Source organism: Cryptomeria japonica, chromosome 1, assembly GCF_030272615.1.
Source record: "Cryptomeria japonica chromosome 1, Sugi_1.0, whole genome shotgun sequence".
NCBI lineage: Eukaryota > Viridiplantae > Streptophyta > Pinopsida > Cupressales > Cupressaceae > Cryptomeria > Cryptomeria japonica.
In genome coordinates, this window is record NC_081405.1 from 333973940 (window position 1) to 333987656 (window position 13717).

General features: G+C 36.2%; 1 protein-coding gene across 1 annotated transcript; it reads right to left on the reverse strand.

Moving 5' to 3' along the window:
- Window positions 1-12468: 12468 nt before the first annotated feature.
- LOC131043583 (NDR1/HIN1-like protein 12) lies at window positions 12469-13491 on the reverse strand. The gene has a single exon (XM_057976814.2). It carries the CDS (start codon window positions 13364-13366, stop codon window positions 12683-12685), a length of 684 nt encoding a protein of 227 aa, XP_057832797.1. The 5' UTR covers window positions 13367-13491; the 3' UTR covers window positions 12469-12682.
- Window positions 13492-13717: the final 226 nt, after the last annotated feature.

Here is a 13717-nt window from a genome sequence, read left to right on the forward strand (position 1 = left end):
GCGGTGGAACATCTAGTCAAATGTGAATCAGTTATAAGACAGAATTTAAAAGACAAAAGAAGAATTTATGAGATAGAGGATTCACTCATAATGATATTTCCCATTATCTTAGTATCATTATGTATGTCACACTTCTATAGATATTTGTGCATGATGTTGTAGTATCAAGATAAAGCTGCATGATCTTCTAGGTCTTGGAGCCTTTTTTCTACTTTGAGTATTTGTTAGTAAGCTCTCTGTTATCTTCTATCTTCTGATCTCCTTCTTGCACTTGCAATTTTGAATATTACCTTTCTTGCAATGAGATTAGATGCATTTTATGCAGAAAAATGGAAGTTTCCAGAATTTAAAAGGAATGATGGGTTAGCAACGCAAATAGATCAAGAACAAAAATGAAAAAAAAAATTAAAAAAATCAATAAGCTAAGTGAATGCAAATCATATTAGGTGAATGTGAATCAATATGTGAGAGATTATGAATGAATAGTTTTAGTGAATGCATGTCATTATGAGCGAATGCATAGCATTATGAGAAAATGCACAGTGTTATGAGAGAATGTGTAGCACTTCCCAATTTCTACAAAACAAAACAAAAATATCGAATCACAAAGTTAAATGTTGTTACTTTCATGTCGGGTTCACCATTGTTTCTTCGGGGTAAATTTAGTCATAAATAACTAATGCAGGAGCATCCCTAATTCTTGGCAATCTTGCATCAACCAAAAACATTTCTTTTCCGTTTGTTTTCTACTTTGCAGTTTCAGTATTTCTTTCCACATTTTCTTGCATTTTCTCATTGGATCTTCCTTATTCCTAAACCATGAAGCATTTGGATCATTTACCGACAAGTTATTGATTCTAGATTCTGAGACAGTTTTCTGGCACCAGAACCGCTTGGACCTATTTGCATTGATGAATCTTGTGGATCCCTTTTGTAGCTTGTAGAGACCCAATTCATTGATTCTAATGTTCCTTGGCATGTAGCTAACCTCCCCTTTGATATGCACTCCATCCTTTGGATTTTGTGGAGGAATTTCTTTGGCGGAGGTTGTCCTATTAGTCTTGCATGTTTGATCGTGTTCTTTAGTGTTTGATCTCTCTTGGGGCAACCAGATCTCCTTGGATCATATAAATCAGTGTAATTGAGAATTATAAATTAGTCAGATAGAACATAGTAGATAGATCTTAAGATTTAGAGGTTCGAGAGTGACCCGTTCTATAATTAAGCATGTTTGTAGCAAGCCAATGAATGGAATCTTGTAACCCGGATGTTACCGGTTGCTTGTAAACTATTCTCATGATCTCGTTCATTCAATTCTGCATTGTCTCCATCATATCCTCTTTTTTCCATTGTGTTTACTCTTGTTGCCTAGTTCGGATTGATCTCTTTGAGGTCCCTCCTAACCAATGACTACACCAAGTGGTATTAGAGCGATATTTCATTCAGGAGATTGCATTGTCCTGAGAATATTGTTTTAGGGTGGTGGACTATGGATCCACCCTGTAGCTGTAGAGGACTAGCATGAAGAGGAAATAGGAATGGTGGAGCATGTAGGAATGTAGACCATGCTATGATGAAAATGTTGAGAGGAATTGCAGCTCGGTTGGAAGCCATTGAGGTAGCCCAGAGAAGAGGTTGACCAATTGAAGATGTGACTGAAGATGATGAAGAAGAAGAAGCATCGACAGAACAAGTAGAAAATCCACTGATGATCAATCCAGATGAAGAGAGTTTCTTGAGGGTTTTAAGTACATAGAACACTAAACCACATTTTACCCCACTAGAGTATGATGAAAAGTTGGATTCGGATGAATTGATGGATTGGATCTCAAAGATGGAGAAGTATTTTGATTTTGAGAACACCACAAAAGAAAGAAAGGTGAAATATTCCTTTACGTGATTGAAAGGTCATGCATCTCTTTGGTGGGAACATTTGGAGGTTGATAGATAGATGAGAGGTAAAGAGAAGATCAAATCATAGGAGCGGATGGTTGCTAAGTTAAAATCAAAGTTTTTGCCAACTAATTATCAAGTGAATTTGTTATGGAAGTTACAGAACTTGAAGTAGAAAGAATCTAGTGTGAAGGAGTATACCGAAGCATTCTAAAAGTTGAATATGAGATCCGAACATGTTAATGATGAGGTTGAACAAGTTTCCAAACATTTGAATGGATTGTGGATGTCTATACAAGATGAACTTGGTTTGATCAAGTTGCAGAGTGTTGAAGAAGCTTACCAGTATGTCCTAAAAGCAGAAGAGAAGTTGAACAAGAGACATGAGTAGAGAAAAAGAGGTAGTGGTGGAAGGTTTTTTGGAGGAAGATTTCGAGGAAGAGGAACCTGTACACAAGGACAAGGAAATAAGCAAAGATGGCAGTTCATACTAGAAGAATGACAAAAATTTCTACTGAAGAAGAGAACCTGATGGCTACCGGAATGAGGGTTTTGGAAAAGATGATAGAAGACAAGACAAGAGAGTGTTTAAAGGAACTTGTTTTAAGTGTGGAGGAGAAGGACATCATTCTTTTGAATGTAAGAAGACAAAGAACACTGGGAGAAAAATATTGGTAGAAGATATCCCCACCAGATCAGCTAACAAATGGGAAGATGGAGAATTGTCGATGATGAGGAGAGCCCTATGTCATATCAGAGAAGATGAATTTGTTCAGGACAAGATGTAAGGTATCTGGTAAGTGCTTCAAAGTAGTCATTGATAATGGTAGTTCTGATAATCTTGTTTCAAAGGAAATGGTGAATAAATTGAAGTTGGAAAGATTGAAACAGCCTAAGCCTTATTAGATAGCATGGATTCGGGATGATCATAAGTTGTTAGTAAGTGAGCAATGTTTGGTGAAATTAAAAATTGAGAATTTATCATGATGAAGTCTTGTGTGATATTATGCCTATGGATATTTGTCACCTTTTGTTGGGTAGACCTTGGTAGTTTGATAGATAGGCAATACGTGATGGGAGAAAGAACATATACACTATGGTAGAAAATGGGATGAAATAAACCTTGTTACCCTTGGAGGATCCTTTGAAGAGTAAAGTTTGTATGAATGCTAGAATCTATTTAGTGGATGGAAGGAAATTCCTGGATGGAATGAGACATGAGAATGTGTGTTTTGCCTTAGTTCCTAAGAAGACTGAGAACCTGGAGTATGAAGAATAAGAACCGAAGGAGATAAGGGAGTTGCTGATAGAGTATGAAGACATCATTTCAGATAATGTGCCTGATGGATTACCACCTGTGAGGAGTATCTATCATTGCATGGACCTGATTCCGGAGCTAGTTTTCCTAACAAAGCTACACACCAGATGACATTGACAAAAATGAAGAGTTGAATAGACAAGTGCAGAAGTTGTTGAAGAAAGTTTTGATCAGAGAAATTTTGAGTCACTGTGCAGTACCAACAATATTAGCACCTAAGAAGAATGGAGAATGGAGGATGTATATTGATTCTAGAGCAATAAACAAGATCACAGTGAAGTACTAGTTTCCTTTACCTAGGATGGATGACATAATGGAATGTTTGAGTGGATCCAAATACTACACCAAGATACACTTGAAGAGTGGATATCATCATATCATAATTAGAGAAGGAGACAAGTGGAAGACAAAATTCAAGACAAATGAAGGATTGTATGAATGGTTGGTGATGCCTTTTTGGTTGATTAATGCATTGAGTACTTTCATGAGATTGATGAATGAGGTATTGAAGAAATTCCTGGGTAAGTTTGTTATTGTATATTTAGATGACATTCTAATTTTTAGTAAGACAAAAGAGGATCATTTGTTGCATTTAAGACAAGTTTTGCAGAGGTTGAGGGAAGAAAAGTTGTTGATAAGCCTTAAGAAGTGTACTTTCATGAAGGAAGAGTTAGTCTATTTGATATTTTTGATATCTGTGGATGAATTGAAGATGGACCCTGAGAATGTAAGAGCAATTGTTAAATGGCCTGCACCGGAAAGCATTGGAGAGGTTAGATCATTTCATGGATTGGATAGTTTCTACTGGAAGTTTATCTAAAATTTAGTTCAATTTGTAGTCCTATGACTGAAACAATGAGAGGAGATAGGAAAGAATTCAAGTGGACAACCCAAGCAAATAAAAGTTTTGAATTGTTGAAGCAAAAATTGACTGAACAACCTATGTTAGCTTTACCAAATTTCAATAAAGTATTTCAAGTGGACTGTGATGCAAGTGGGAATACAATTGGAGCTGTATTGAGCCAAGAAGAGAGAGAAGTAGCTTATTTCAATGAGAAGTAAAATGATGCCAGGAGGAGATATTCAGTGTATGATCAAGAATTTATGCCATAATTCAAGCCTTGAAGAAGTGGAGATATTACCTGTTGCCTAAGGAATTTGTGTTGCATACTGACCATCAAGCCTTGCAGTATTTGAATAGTCAGAATAAGTTGAAACATAGACATATGAGATGGGTAGAGTTCTTACAGAGGTACACCTTTGTGTTGAAGCATAGGAGTGGAAAGTCAAAAAAATTTGATGCATTAAGTAGAAGAAGGAATTTGCTGACAAAGATGAGAGTGATAGTATTGAGACTTGAGGAGTTGAAGACCTTGTATGATGATGACCCAAATTTTGTAGAACCTTCAAAAGCATGTAGAGAATTGGTTATGGTAGATATAAGCAAATGGTTGGATTATTTCATTTAGGATGGGATGTTATTCAAAGGAGTTCAGTTGTGCATACCTAAGAGTTATATGAGGGAGAATTTGATAAAGGAGAAGCATAGTGGAGGATTAGCTGGACACTTTGCTATTGACAAAATAATAATATTGGTAAGTGAACATTACTTTTGGCCTCAGATTCATAAGGATGTCAGGAAATTTGTACAGAGTTGTATAGTTTGTCAACTTGCAAAAGGTAGTAGTCAGAACATGGGATTGCATAAACCTTTGACAGTATCAGAGAGACCTTGGGAAGACATAAGCATGGATTTCATACTTGGATTGCCTAAGAAATAGAGAGAGAATGATTCTATATTTGTGGTGGTGGATAGATTCTCAAAGATGGATCATTTCATACCTTATAAGAAGACATCAGATGTCATGCATGTATCAGACTTATTTTTCAAGGAAGTGGTGAGATTGCATGGAATACCTAAAAGCACAGTTTTAGATAGAGACACTAAGTTTGTGGGTAATTTTTTAAGAACACTTTGGAAGAAGATGAAGATAGATTTGAAGTTTAGTTCTACTTTTCACCCACAAACTAAAGGACAGACACAAGTAGTAAATAGGAGCTTCGGGAATTTGTTGTGATGCTTAGTTGGAGAGAAAATCAAAAGTTGGGATCTGATTCTTGCACAAGTAGAGTTTTCCTACAATAATTCAATGAATAGGAGTACTCAAAGAACACCTTTTGATATTGTTACCAGAGCACACCCTAGAAGTATATCAAAATTGAGAGATATCAGTAACAAAGACAAAAGGAGTGTAGAGGTAGAAGAGTTTGAAGATCATATGCAGGACTTACATATTCAGGTTAAACAACATTTGGAGGATATGAACAACAAGTATAAGGAGAAAAGAGACGAGTAGTGGAGACATAAGGAATTTGAAGTTGGTGATCAAGTGATGGTGCATCTGAGAAAAGAAAGATTCCCAGTTGGAACCTATAACAAGTTGCAGATGAGGAAGTTTGGACCTTGTAAGATCTTGAGGAAATTTAGTTCCAAAAATGTATATGAAGTAGAATTACCAGATAGTTTGTGTATTTCACTTGTATTCAACGTGATAACTTAATGATGAATGAATAGTACCAAACCGGTACTCAGAGGGGGGGGTGAATCAGTACACACAAAAATACAGTCCAAAACCAGTTTGACAACAGACACTTCAAATGACTGACAAATAGTGACACCGGTTTGAAACAGAGAGCAACCGGTAAAGCTAAGAATGTCTGAGATAGACATTAGCTGGTTACTCACTTAGCTTTTCACTCAACTTGAGACTACACTACCATTTCACCCTTATGCATACATAGACAATCTATCATCAGATCATAATAACAGCTAGTTCAAGATGTTTTATAGACAGGCATAAAATACAGAACCATCATATGCATGACAGACAATAGAAAAGCATCACAAGATAAAAGTATCACACATGACACACATGTTTTTCACGTGGAAACCCAACTGGGAAAAACCACAGTGGGGATGAATACCCACAAGCTATTTTTGAACTCTTTAGAAGTTCACTCTGTTAGGAGCCTTGTCCGGTTAAAGACATTACAAAAAGTTCTGCTAGGAACTGATCCTATTAGAGATCACTCGGTTAAGGGATGGCTACAATACCCAGTTAAGGGTTAAACCCTGTTAAAGGTTACCTTGTTAGAGGATTTCAATAGCTGAATAGCTAAATGATTCTGAACTCAGTAGCTTTGAATTACCCTGTTAAAGGATTTTTAGCAAGCCGATTAAGGCTACCCCGTTAAGGGATTTTCCAACTATTGAGGTGGTTAGAGATCAACAACTATTACAAATGATCTAGTAACAACACTTAATGCCAATGCAGATCTGCTTAAGCTCCTCTTCACCTTCTGCACTTTCACTCTGCAGGTATCACTTCTCTCCTTTTGGTCTGGCAAGAATCATGTATCCCTTCTCTTAGATACACACACACAATTTTTTCCAACAACCTCAGAAAGAGACACAACATCGACCTTATAGGAAAATAGATAGGTCGGTAGCATAAACCCTAAACCCTAAACCTGTTAGGTTAAGGAATTCAAAAAGGTTCAATCCTGACCATTGAGTACACTGCATTAAATGCAGCAGATCTTGATCCAAACTCAAGACATTCTCCATCATCCATTTCCACTGATTTTATGGTGGCTGATAACCCATCACATGTTATCACCATTTTATAGACTTCGCACATTCCCAAGGTAGATAGGAACAATCTCCCTTATGCAAGATCCTTCACACACACAGGCTTACATGGCAACACAATCTGTTCTTCTTTACAATACTATGTCATCACACAATGTCACCGGTTGAGCCACATAGGCTTGAAGCACATCAACCGGAAACCTTGAAGTTGAGACTACCAACTGGTAGTCATACAATACTTCCATATGCCGGTTCCCATAACTATATGTAGGTTCATCATGAACAAGCACACCGCTTCACTTTGGTACAAATGTCGGTTCACAGTGTTATACCAGTTCTCACATATGCTAGTTCACACCTCTTCAACATATTGACATCAATGACAACATACAATGTCATTATGTCCACATACCGGTTCACATAATGCCAAGACTCTCCCCCTTTGGCATTGATGGCAATATACAAAGATATCTCTCTGCTTCACATCTTCTCCCCCTTTTGACAACAATGCCAAAGTGGAGGCACAAGTTTCCCTGTTCCATTATGCTGCTCCCCCTGAGAAGTAGCATCCTTCACACATCAACCTTGAAGAAAGATTTGACTATGCAATACATGACTGATGTGGAGCACATACCTTTAGTTCACCTCCGGAAGGGGCAGTAGCCCTAATTCACCTCTTAAGGGTCATATGGTGATCTCACACATGTGTGGCACCTTTGGACACCATATGACCCTAGAGAGGGAGGGAGGGAGAGGAGAGAGGGAGAGAATGGGAGAGAGATACACTTGAGAGAGGAGAGTGAAATAAAGAGATGGAGCTTGAGAGGTAGAGACTTAAAAGTTAAAGAGAGAGAGAGAGAGAGAGAGAGAGAGAGAGAGAGAGAGAGAGAGAGAGAGAGAGAAAGAGAGAGAGAGAGAGAGAGGAGGAGGAGGAGGAGAGTGATAGAGAGAGATAGAGGTAGAGGGAAAGATGGAGAAATAATGAGAGAGAGAGAGAGAGAGGTTGAGAGCGAGAGAATTGATAGATAAAAGGAGAGATACTTGAGATAAAGATAAAGGGAGAGAGAGGGAGAGAGAGAAAGAGAGATATAGGGAAAGAAATACTTGAGAGAGGAAGAGAAAGTGAGGGGGAGGAAGAGGGAGAGAATGGGAGAGAGAGAGACACCTAAGAGAGGGGGAGAGAGTGAGAGATAGAGATACTTGAGAGATAGAGATACTTGAGAGAGTGAGATAAAGAGAGAGCCCAAGTGAAAGAGGGAGAGAGAGAGAGAGAGAGAGGGGGGGGGGGGTTAAGGAAGAGAGGGGGAATGCACGGAAGAGACTAGAGAGATGATGCTAATACGAGCATGTTGATTATAGAAATTTGACTGTCTGAAATTTATATGATTACTCAGAAAACTAGAATCTACATTATAACTCCTAGAGATCTAGAACCACTCTCAAACATCCTGACAATGTATATATAAAATATAAGTTAAAGTATAAGTCTTTCTTATACTTAAATGTTATATTTATTTATATATTCCAAGAGAGAAAACACTGTGTGCTTTCTAAGATGGAAAATTTCTATGAAATACATTTGGCATGTGCCAAATAACACGCACGCCAAATGGATTTTTGATTTTTTTCCATTTGGCACACGTCAAATTTGGTGTGCACCAAATGTGCTGCCTTGGAAAACACCAAGCCAAAGGCTTGGATTTTCCTTGGACATCCAACCCAAAGGCTTGGACGCCCTTCTCAGGCCTGAGACGTGTTTTCCAACAATTATTGAAAATTTTCTAACTTTTTTGTCTATGCTCTCCATCAAGTTTGCATGTGTTTCAATGCAAGAAAAAAGACACCATACAATTGTCAATCTCTCTCTTAGCTATCTAGCCATATAATTCTTTTCAAATTTTGATAATGTTAAGGTCTTCATGCATAATTTATTTTGTTAGTGTGTCCGATTTTTGTCAAAAACCAACATGTCATATTTTGGCCATAGAATCTTACTCATTTATATAATTTTGAACAGATTACATCTTTATAAATTATACTCCATTCTACACAATCTTAAAAAAAAAATCTGATTTTTTATTAGTTTTCACAAATTTTTGGGGGGAGCACGCTCAAATTTTTGTTTTTTAGGATGTGTCCACTTCGAAAATTCATAAAAATTCAACTATTCATAAAAAAATAAGCCAAAAAATCTGGCATAAACTTCAATGTGTTAGCAAATTTCTCACTGGAGCGATTTGTAAAATTCTAAAAAAAAGTTGACATTTAAGAGGCACCACATTTCATGCTATGTTATTTTCTTCTAAAAAAATGGGACCAATAAATGTGGTGCCCCTTTTTGAAACCCTTAATCTCCATTTTAAAAACAAATTAGTAGTTTAGAAAGTAGATTAAACCTTTGTTCTTATTGCATCTTCAAATTTTGAGTGTACCTATCTTCAATTTCTCATCGAAGTTCAGACTTTGCTCATTTTAGAAAAAGAAAGTGGCATCTTAAGACTCTTTTTTGGTCCCCCATCTTTGTGCACTTACCCTGTTAGGAACTTGATTTGTACCTATAAGGACGTGTGCATCTACTCTGCTTCTTGAATTGAGCAATTTAGAATATGTAAAATGTAAAGCTCTTGAAAGGGCACCATTCATAACCGATATGCTTTTGTTGCTCATGTCCTGTAGTTGACCTAAGGGAAAAATTGACCTATAGTTGGCATTGGCCTACCGGATCTTCTTTTGAATTATATTCATTTCATCCTTAATGCACTTTGTGGCATCTGGCCATTGAAGACTATATGAAAAGAATATATCACCATTTGACAATTATGAATGTCCTTGAGAGATGAGTTGAGTGAGTTGATGACATGCAATTTCACATTTACCTTTGAGTTCTTGCAATAGCTTCACTCTATCGTCTTCTCCGTCTCTCTCATATTTGTCCTTCAATTTATTTATGTGATTTTTCAACTAACTAATTAACACTTTGCATTCATCAACACTAGGGCTATATGGATCTAACTGACACTCAGGCATTACAACATGAAGTTATGTAAGCAGTTCCTCAATAATTTTTTCCTTTTTTTGAGTTTCACTTGCAAAGTCTTATATGGTAGATGATAGAAAGGCTTCTCCAAATTGATACTTCTATACCAGGTCAAATTTTGAAAAATAAATTGTTAGTTTTGATAAATTTATGGGTTGAATGTTCAATGGTGCAACAAACAATCTCTTCCAGGAATCATCAATAGTACTGGAGCTAGTACCAATCATAATTACTATCTCAGACACTTTCACATTTGATTCCTTGACCAGATTATCTATCTTTTATTTTCTTTTGATAAAACCTTGGGCTCATATTCACTTCTTTCTATCTCAGCTTCACCTGTTCTTCCTGACCTTTGTCACTAGAGTCTTCAATTTCTTTACCTTTTCTGGAATTAGGATTTATCGAATCATTGGCAAAAGTTCTGGAGGCATCTATTGCATTATCCATAACAGATACACCATCAATGGGATTATCATCCACATTCTCAGGCTCACTGGTATGAGTATTGAAATCAACAGAGGGTAACATACCATAATTCTTTGCAATAGAGATTATTGTTTCCATGATTTCATTCTTAGTTTTCTCCTTGGCATCGGATTCTCCTAACATAAGGCTACCTAGACCTCTCTTGGTTCTCAATTCAATCTTACAAGCTTCTATAAGACTAGCTTTATCTTCCTTAGAAAGGGTGGATCCAACAAACCCAAAAACTTGATCCTTAATAACTTGTTCTTCCTCTCTAGCAATTTGCTTACTTCTAATAAATTGTTCATATAATTCAATCGGAAAATCATTCTTAAACTATACTGCAGTAGCTTCTAATTTAACAAAATACAATACAAAAACTTTTACTATACAACTTTTATCTTCATCATTGGTCTCAATGTAAAGATCACCTACCTCTTTTGGATTTTCTCCTTGTGCAAGCAATTCAAACAAGCTTTTCACAACAAGTGGTTTCTTGAATTTATTGGCCTTTGGATGTGTGTCTGGTATTTCTCAAGTTCTTCTTCTCCTTCGGACTCAAGAATTATTGTTTTTCTCTTTGCTTCCTTTGGCTTCTTTGGGGAACTGGATGCGGGGAGTTCTTTGGTGGTCTTTTATTTTGCAAAGGCTCCAGATGAGCCAACAATTCTTTGGGAATGCCAATAAAAATCTTAATTTACTTTTGATATTCTCATTCAAAATACAATATTGTAGATTGAAAGCTTTAGACAAAGGCAACAATTTTGGTGAGCATTCACGTTGAAGATGAACTCCTTGTTTTTTTACCTTATTGATTTATAACTCCAATCAAAAAGTATTTACAAAAAAAATTCTTATTTTATTTTTAATATGCTCTCATTCAAAATACAACACAAAGTTAGCAATTATGTTGAGCATTCACGTTGAAGATGAATTCCTTGTTTTATTGATTTATAACTCGTATAAAAAATTGTATACCAAAAAAAGTCTTAATTTATTTTTTATTTTTTATATGCACTCATTCAATATACAACATCATAGATCGAAATCTTTAGACAAATGCAACGATTCAATCAAGTTACCAGCTTAGCATTTATGTTGAAGATGAACTCCTTGTTTTTGATCTTGTTGATTCATAGCTCCAACAAAAATGTATTTACTAAAAAAATCTTAACTTATTTTTTATATGTTCTCATTCAAAATACAACCTCGTAGAACAAATGTAGTGATTCTGTCGAGCATTCATATTAAAGATGAATTCCTTCTATTTGACCTTATCAATTCATAACTCCAATAAAAAATCATTTACCCGAAAAAAAAAATTAATTTATGTTTTTCATTTTTTATATGTGCTCATTCAGAATATAACATCGTAGATCGAAAAATTTAGACCAATGCAATGATTCATTCAGCTTACCAGCCTAGCATTCACATAAAAGATGAACTACTTGTTTTTTACCTTATTGATTCATAACTCTGATCAGAAAATATTTTTTTTTAAATCTTAATTTATTTTCTCTATCTTCTCATTCAAAATACAACATTCTTTACACAAAGACAGTGATTCAACCAAGCTAACAGCTGTAAAAATCCAATTAAAAAAATTGAATGACAAGGTACCCAAATTAATAAATATTCTCAAGTTGTCACAACACTACATAGGATTATTCCTCAAAAAAAATCTTAGTTTATTTTTAGTATGTTTTCATTCAAAATACAACATTGTAGATCAAAAGTTTAGACAAAGACAATGATTATGTTGAACATTCATGTTGAAGATGAACTCCTTTTTTTTTAATCTTATTGATTCATAACTTCATCAAAAAGTATTTATCAAAAAATATCTTAATTTATTTTTTATATATTCTCATTCAAAATACATCTTAAATTGAAAGCTTTAGACAAACGCGGTCATTTTGTTGAGTCTTCAAATTGAAGATGAACTCCTTGTTTTTTATCTCTAATCATTTACCTTTATATTTTATTAATTCTCATTCAAAATACAACATCATAGATCAAAAAATCTAAATACAGACATCGATTCTGTTGAGGATTCGCATTAAAATAAACTCCTTATTTTTTATCTTGTTGATTCAAAACTTTCATAAAAATTTCTTTATTTACTTTTAATATATCGAAAGCTTTAGACAAAGGCAGCGATTCAGCCAAGTTGCCCGCTGTAAAAATCCAATTAAAAATTTTGAATGACAAGGTACCCAAATTAACAAATATTCTCGAGCTATCAGGAAACTACGAGAGGTTTATTCCAAAGCAACAGAAAAGAAAAGGAAAGCAAAAATCGGGCAGAAAAAGGCTAGAAGAAAACCCTGCACTTCTGCCTGTGAAAGGGCCCTGGAATAAAATTGATGACCAATTTAACACATTTGACAGTCATTCTGTAATGCTTGGTCGACCACCGCCCCAACTTGAACCGAGTCTTAGCCGTCATCTTGAGGTCGAAGCCAATCCTCCCCGCCTGATTATCCGCCGCGAGTTCCGCCGAAGTCTGCGGATCAAGACGGAGCAAGTGAGCTTGGGCCCTCGGCTGAATCACAGTCGTATTCTTCTCACCCTGGACAAATTTAGGGACCGATCCGGAAGCAATCCTTTCAGAGCTGTAGATCACCTCGACAAAGAAGTTATCGTAGAAAATGACCACCTTTTCGTTGGAATTCCTGAAGGAGACGTTGAAATTCATGGTGGCGTCCAGGGAGACGTTGGAGACGTGGAAGTATGAAATGGCGGCGTAGTCTAAAACTACGCGGGGCTTGTGTGGTCGAACTGAGATCCATGCAACGAAGATCACGACGGCCACAACGAAAAGAAATGAGATGAAAAATGCGCACAAGTATCTCACAAATTTATCGCTGCAGCGCAAATGGCGGCGCGATGGGCGCTCGATTGGGCCGGTGTTGTTGGTGCGCAAATAGATCGACCCGCTCAGTTGCTTGCTGCTGTCGTTCTCAAGATCACTGGTTGGCCTATGATGTTCTGCCATTTTTAAAGCTCGGAGTTCTTATCAAATTACAGTTGTTAATTTCAAGAAATCTTATCAAATTGCAGTTGCCAAAATGAAATTTTTCTTGGTTTTTAACTTATGGGTTGGGTCTTCTTATATCTGTAGAGAGCTTAGATTTGGTTTATCTATGGTTTTGCATGAGAAGTAGAATTGGTTGCATGTGTGTAAAGTTAGAAAGGAGGAGTTTTTATGCTTTGTGTGCCTCAAGGTTTGACGTAAAGAATCCAGAAGCTTACAAAAGGAAGACCTATCTGGATTGATTATACTTAAATTGAGAACTAAGCCATTTTGTTAATATGGCGACGCCTTTTTCTTTATTGAAAAGTTTAT

Bases quoted from the DNA above. Each gene is read 5' to 3' on its own strand.
- LOC131043583 (XM_057976814.2), bottom strand. From the start codon at position 13,366: ATGGCAGAACATCATAGGCCAACCAGTGATCTTGAGAACGACAGCAGC.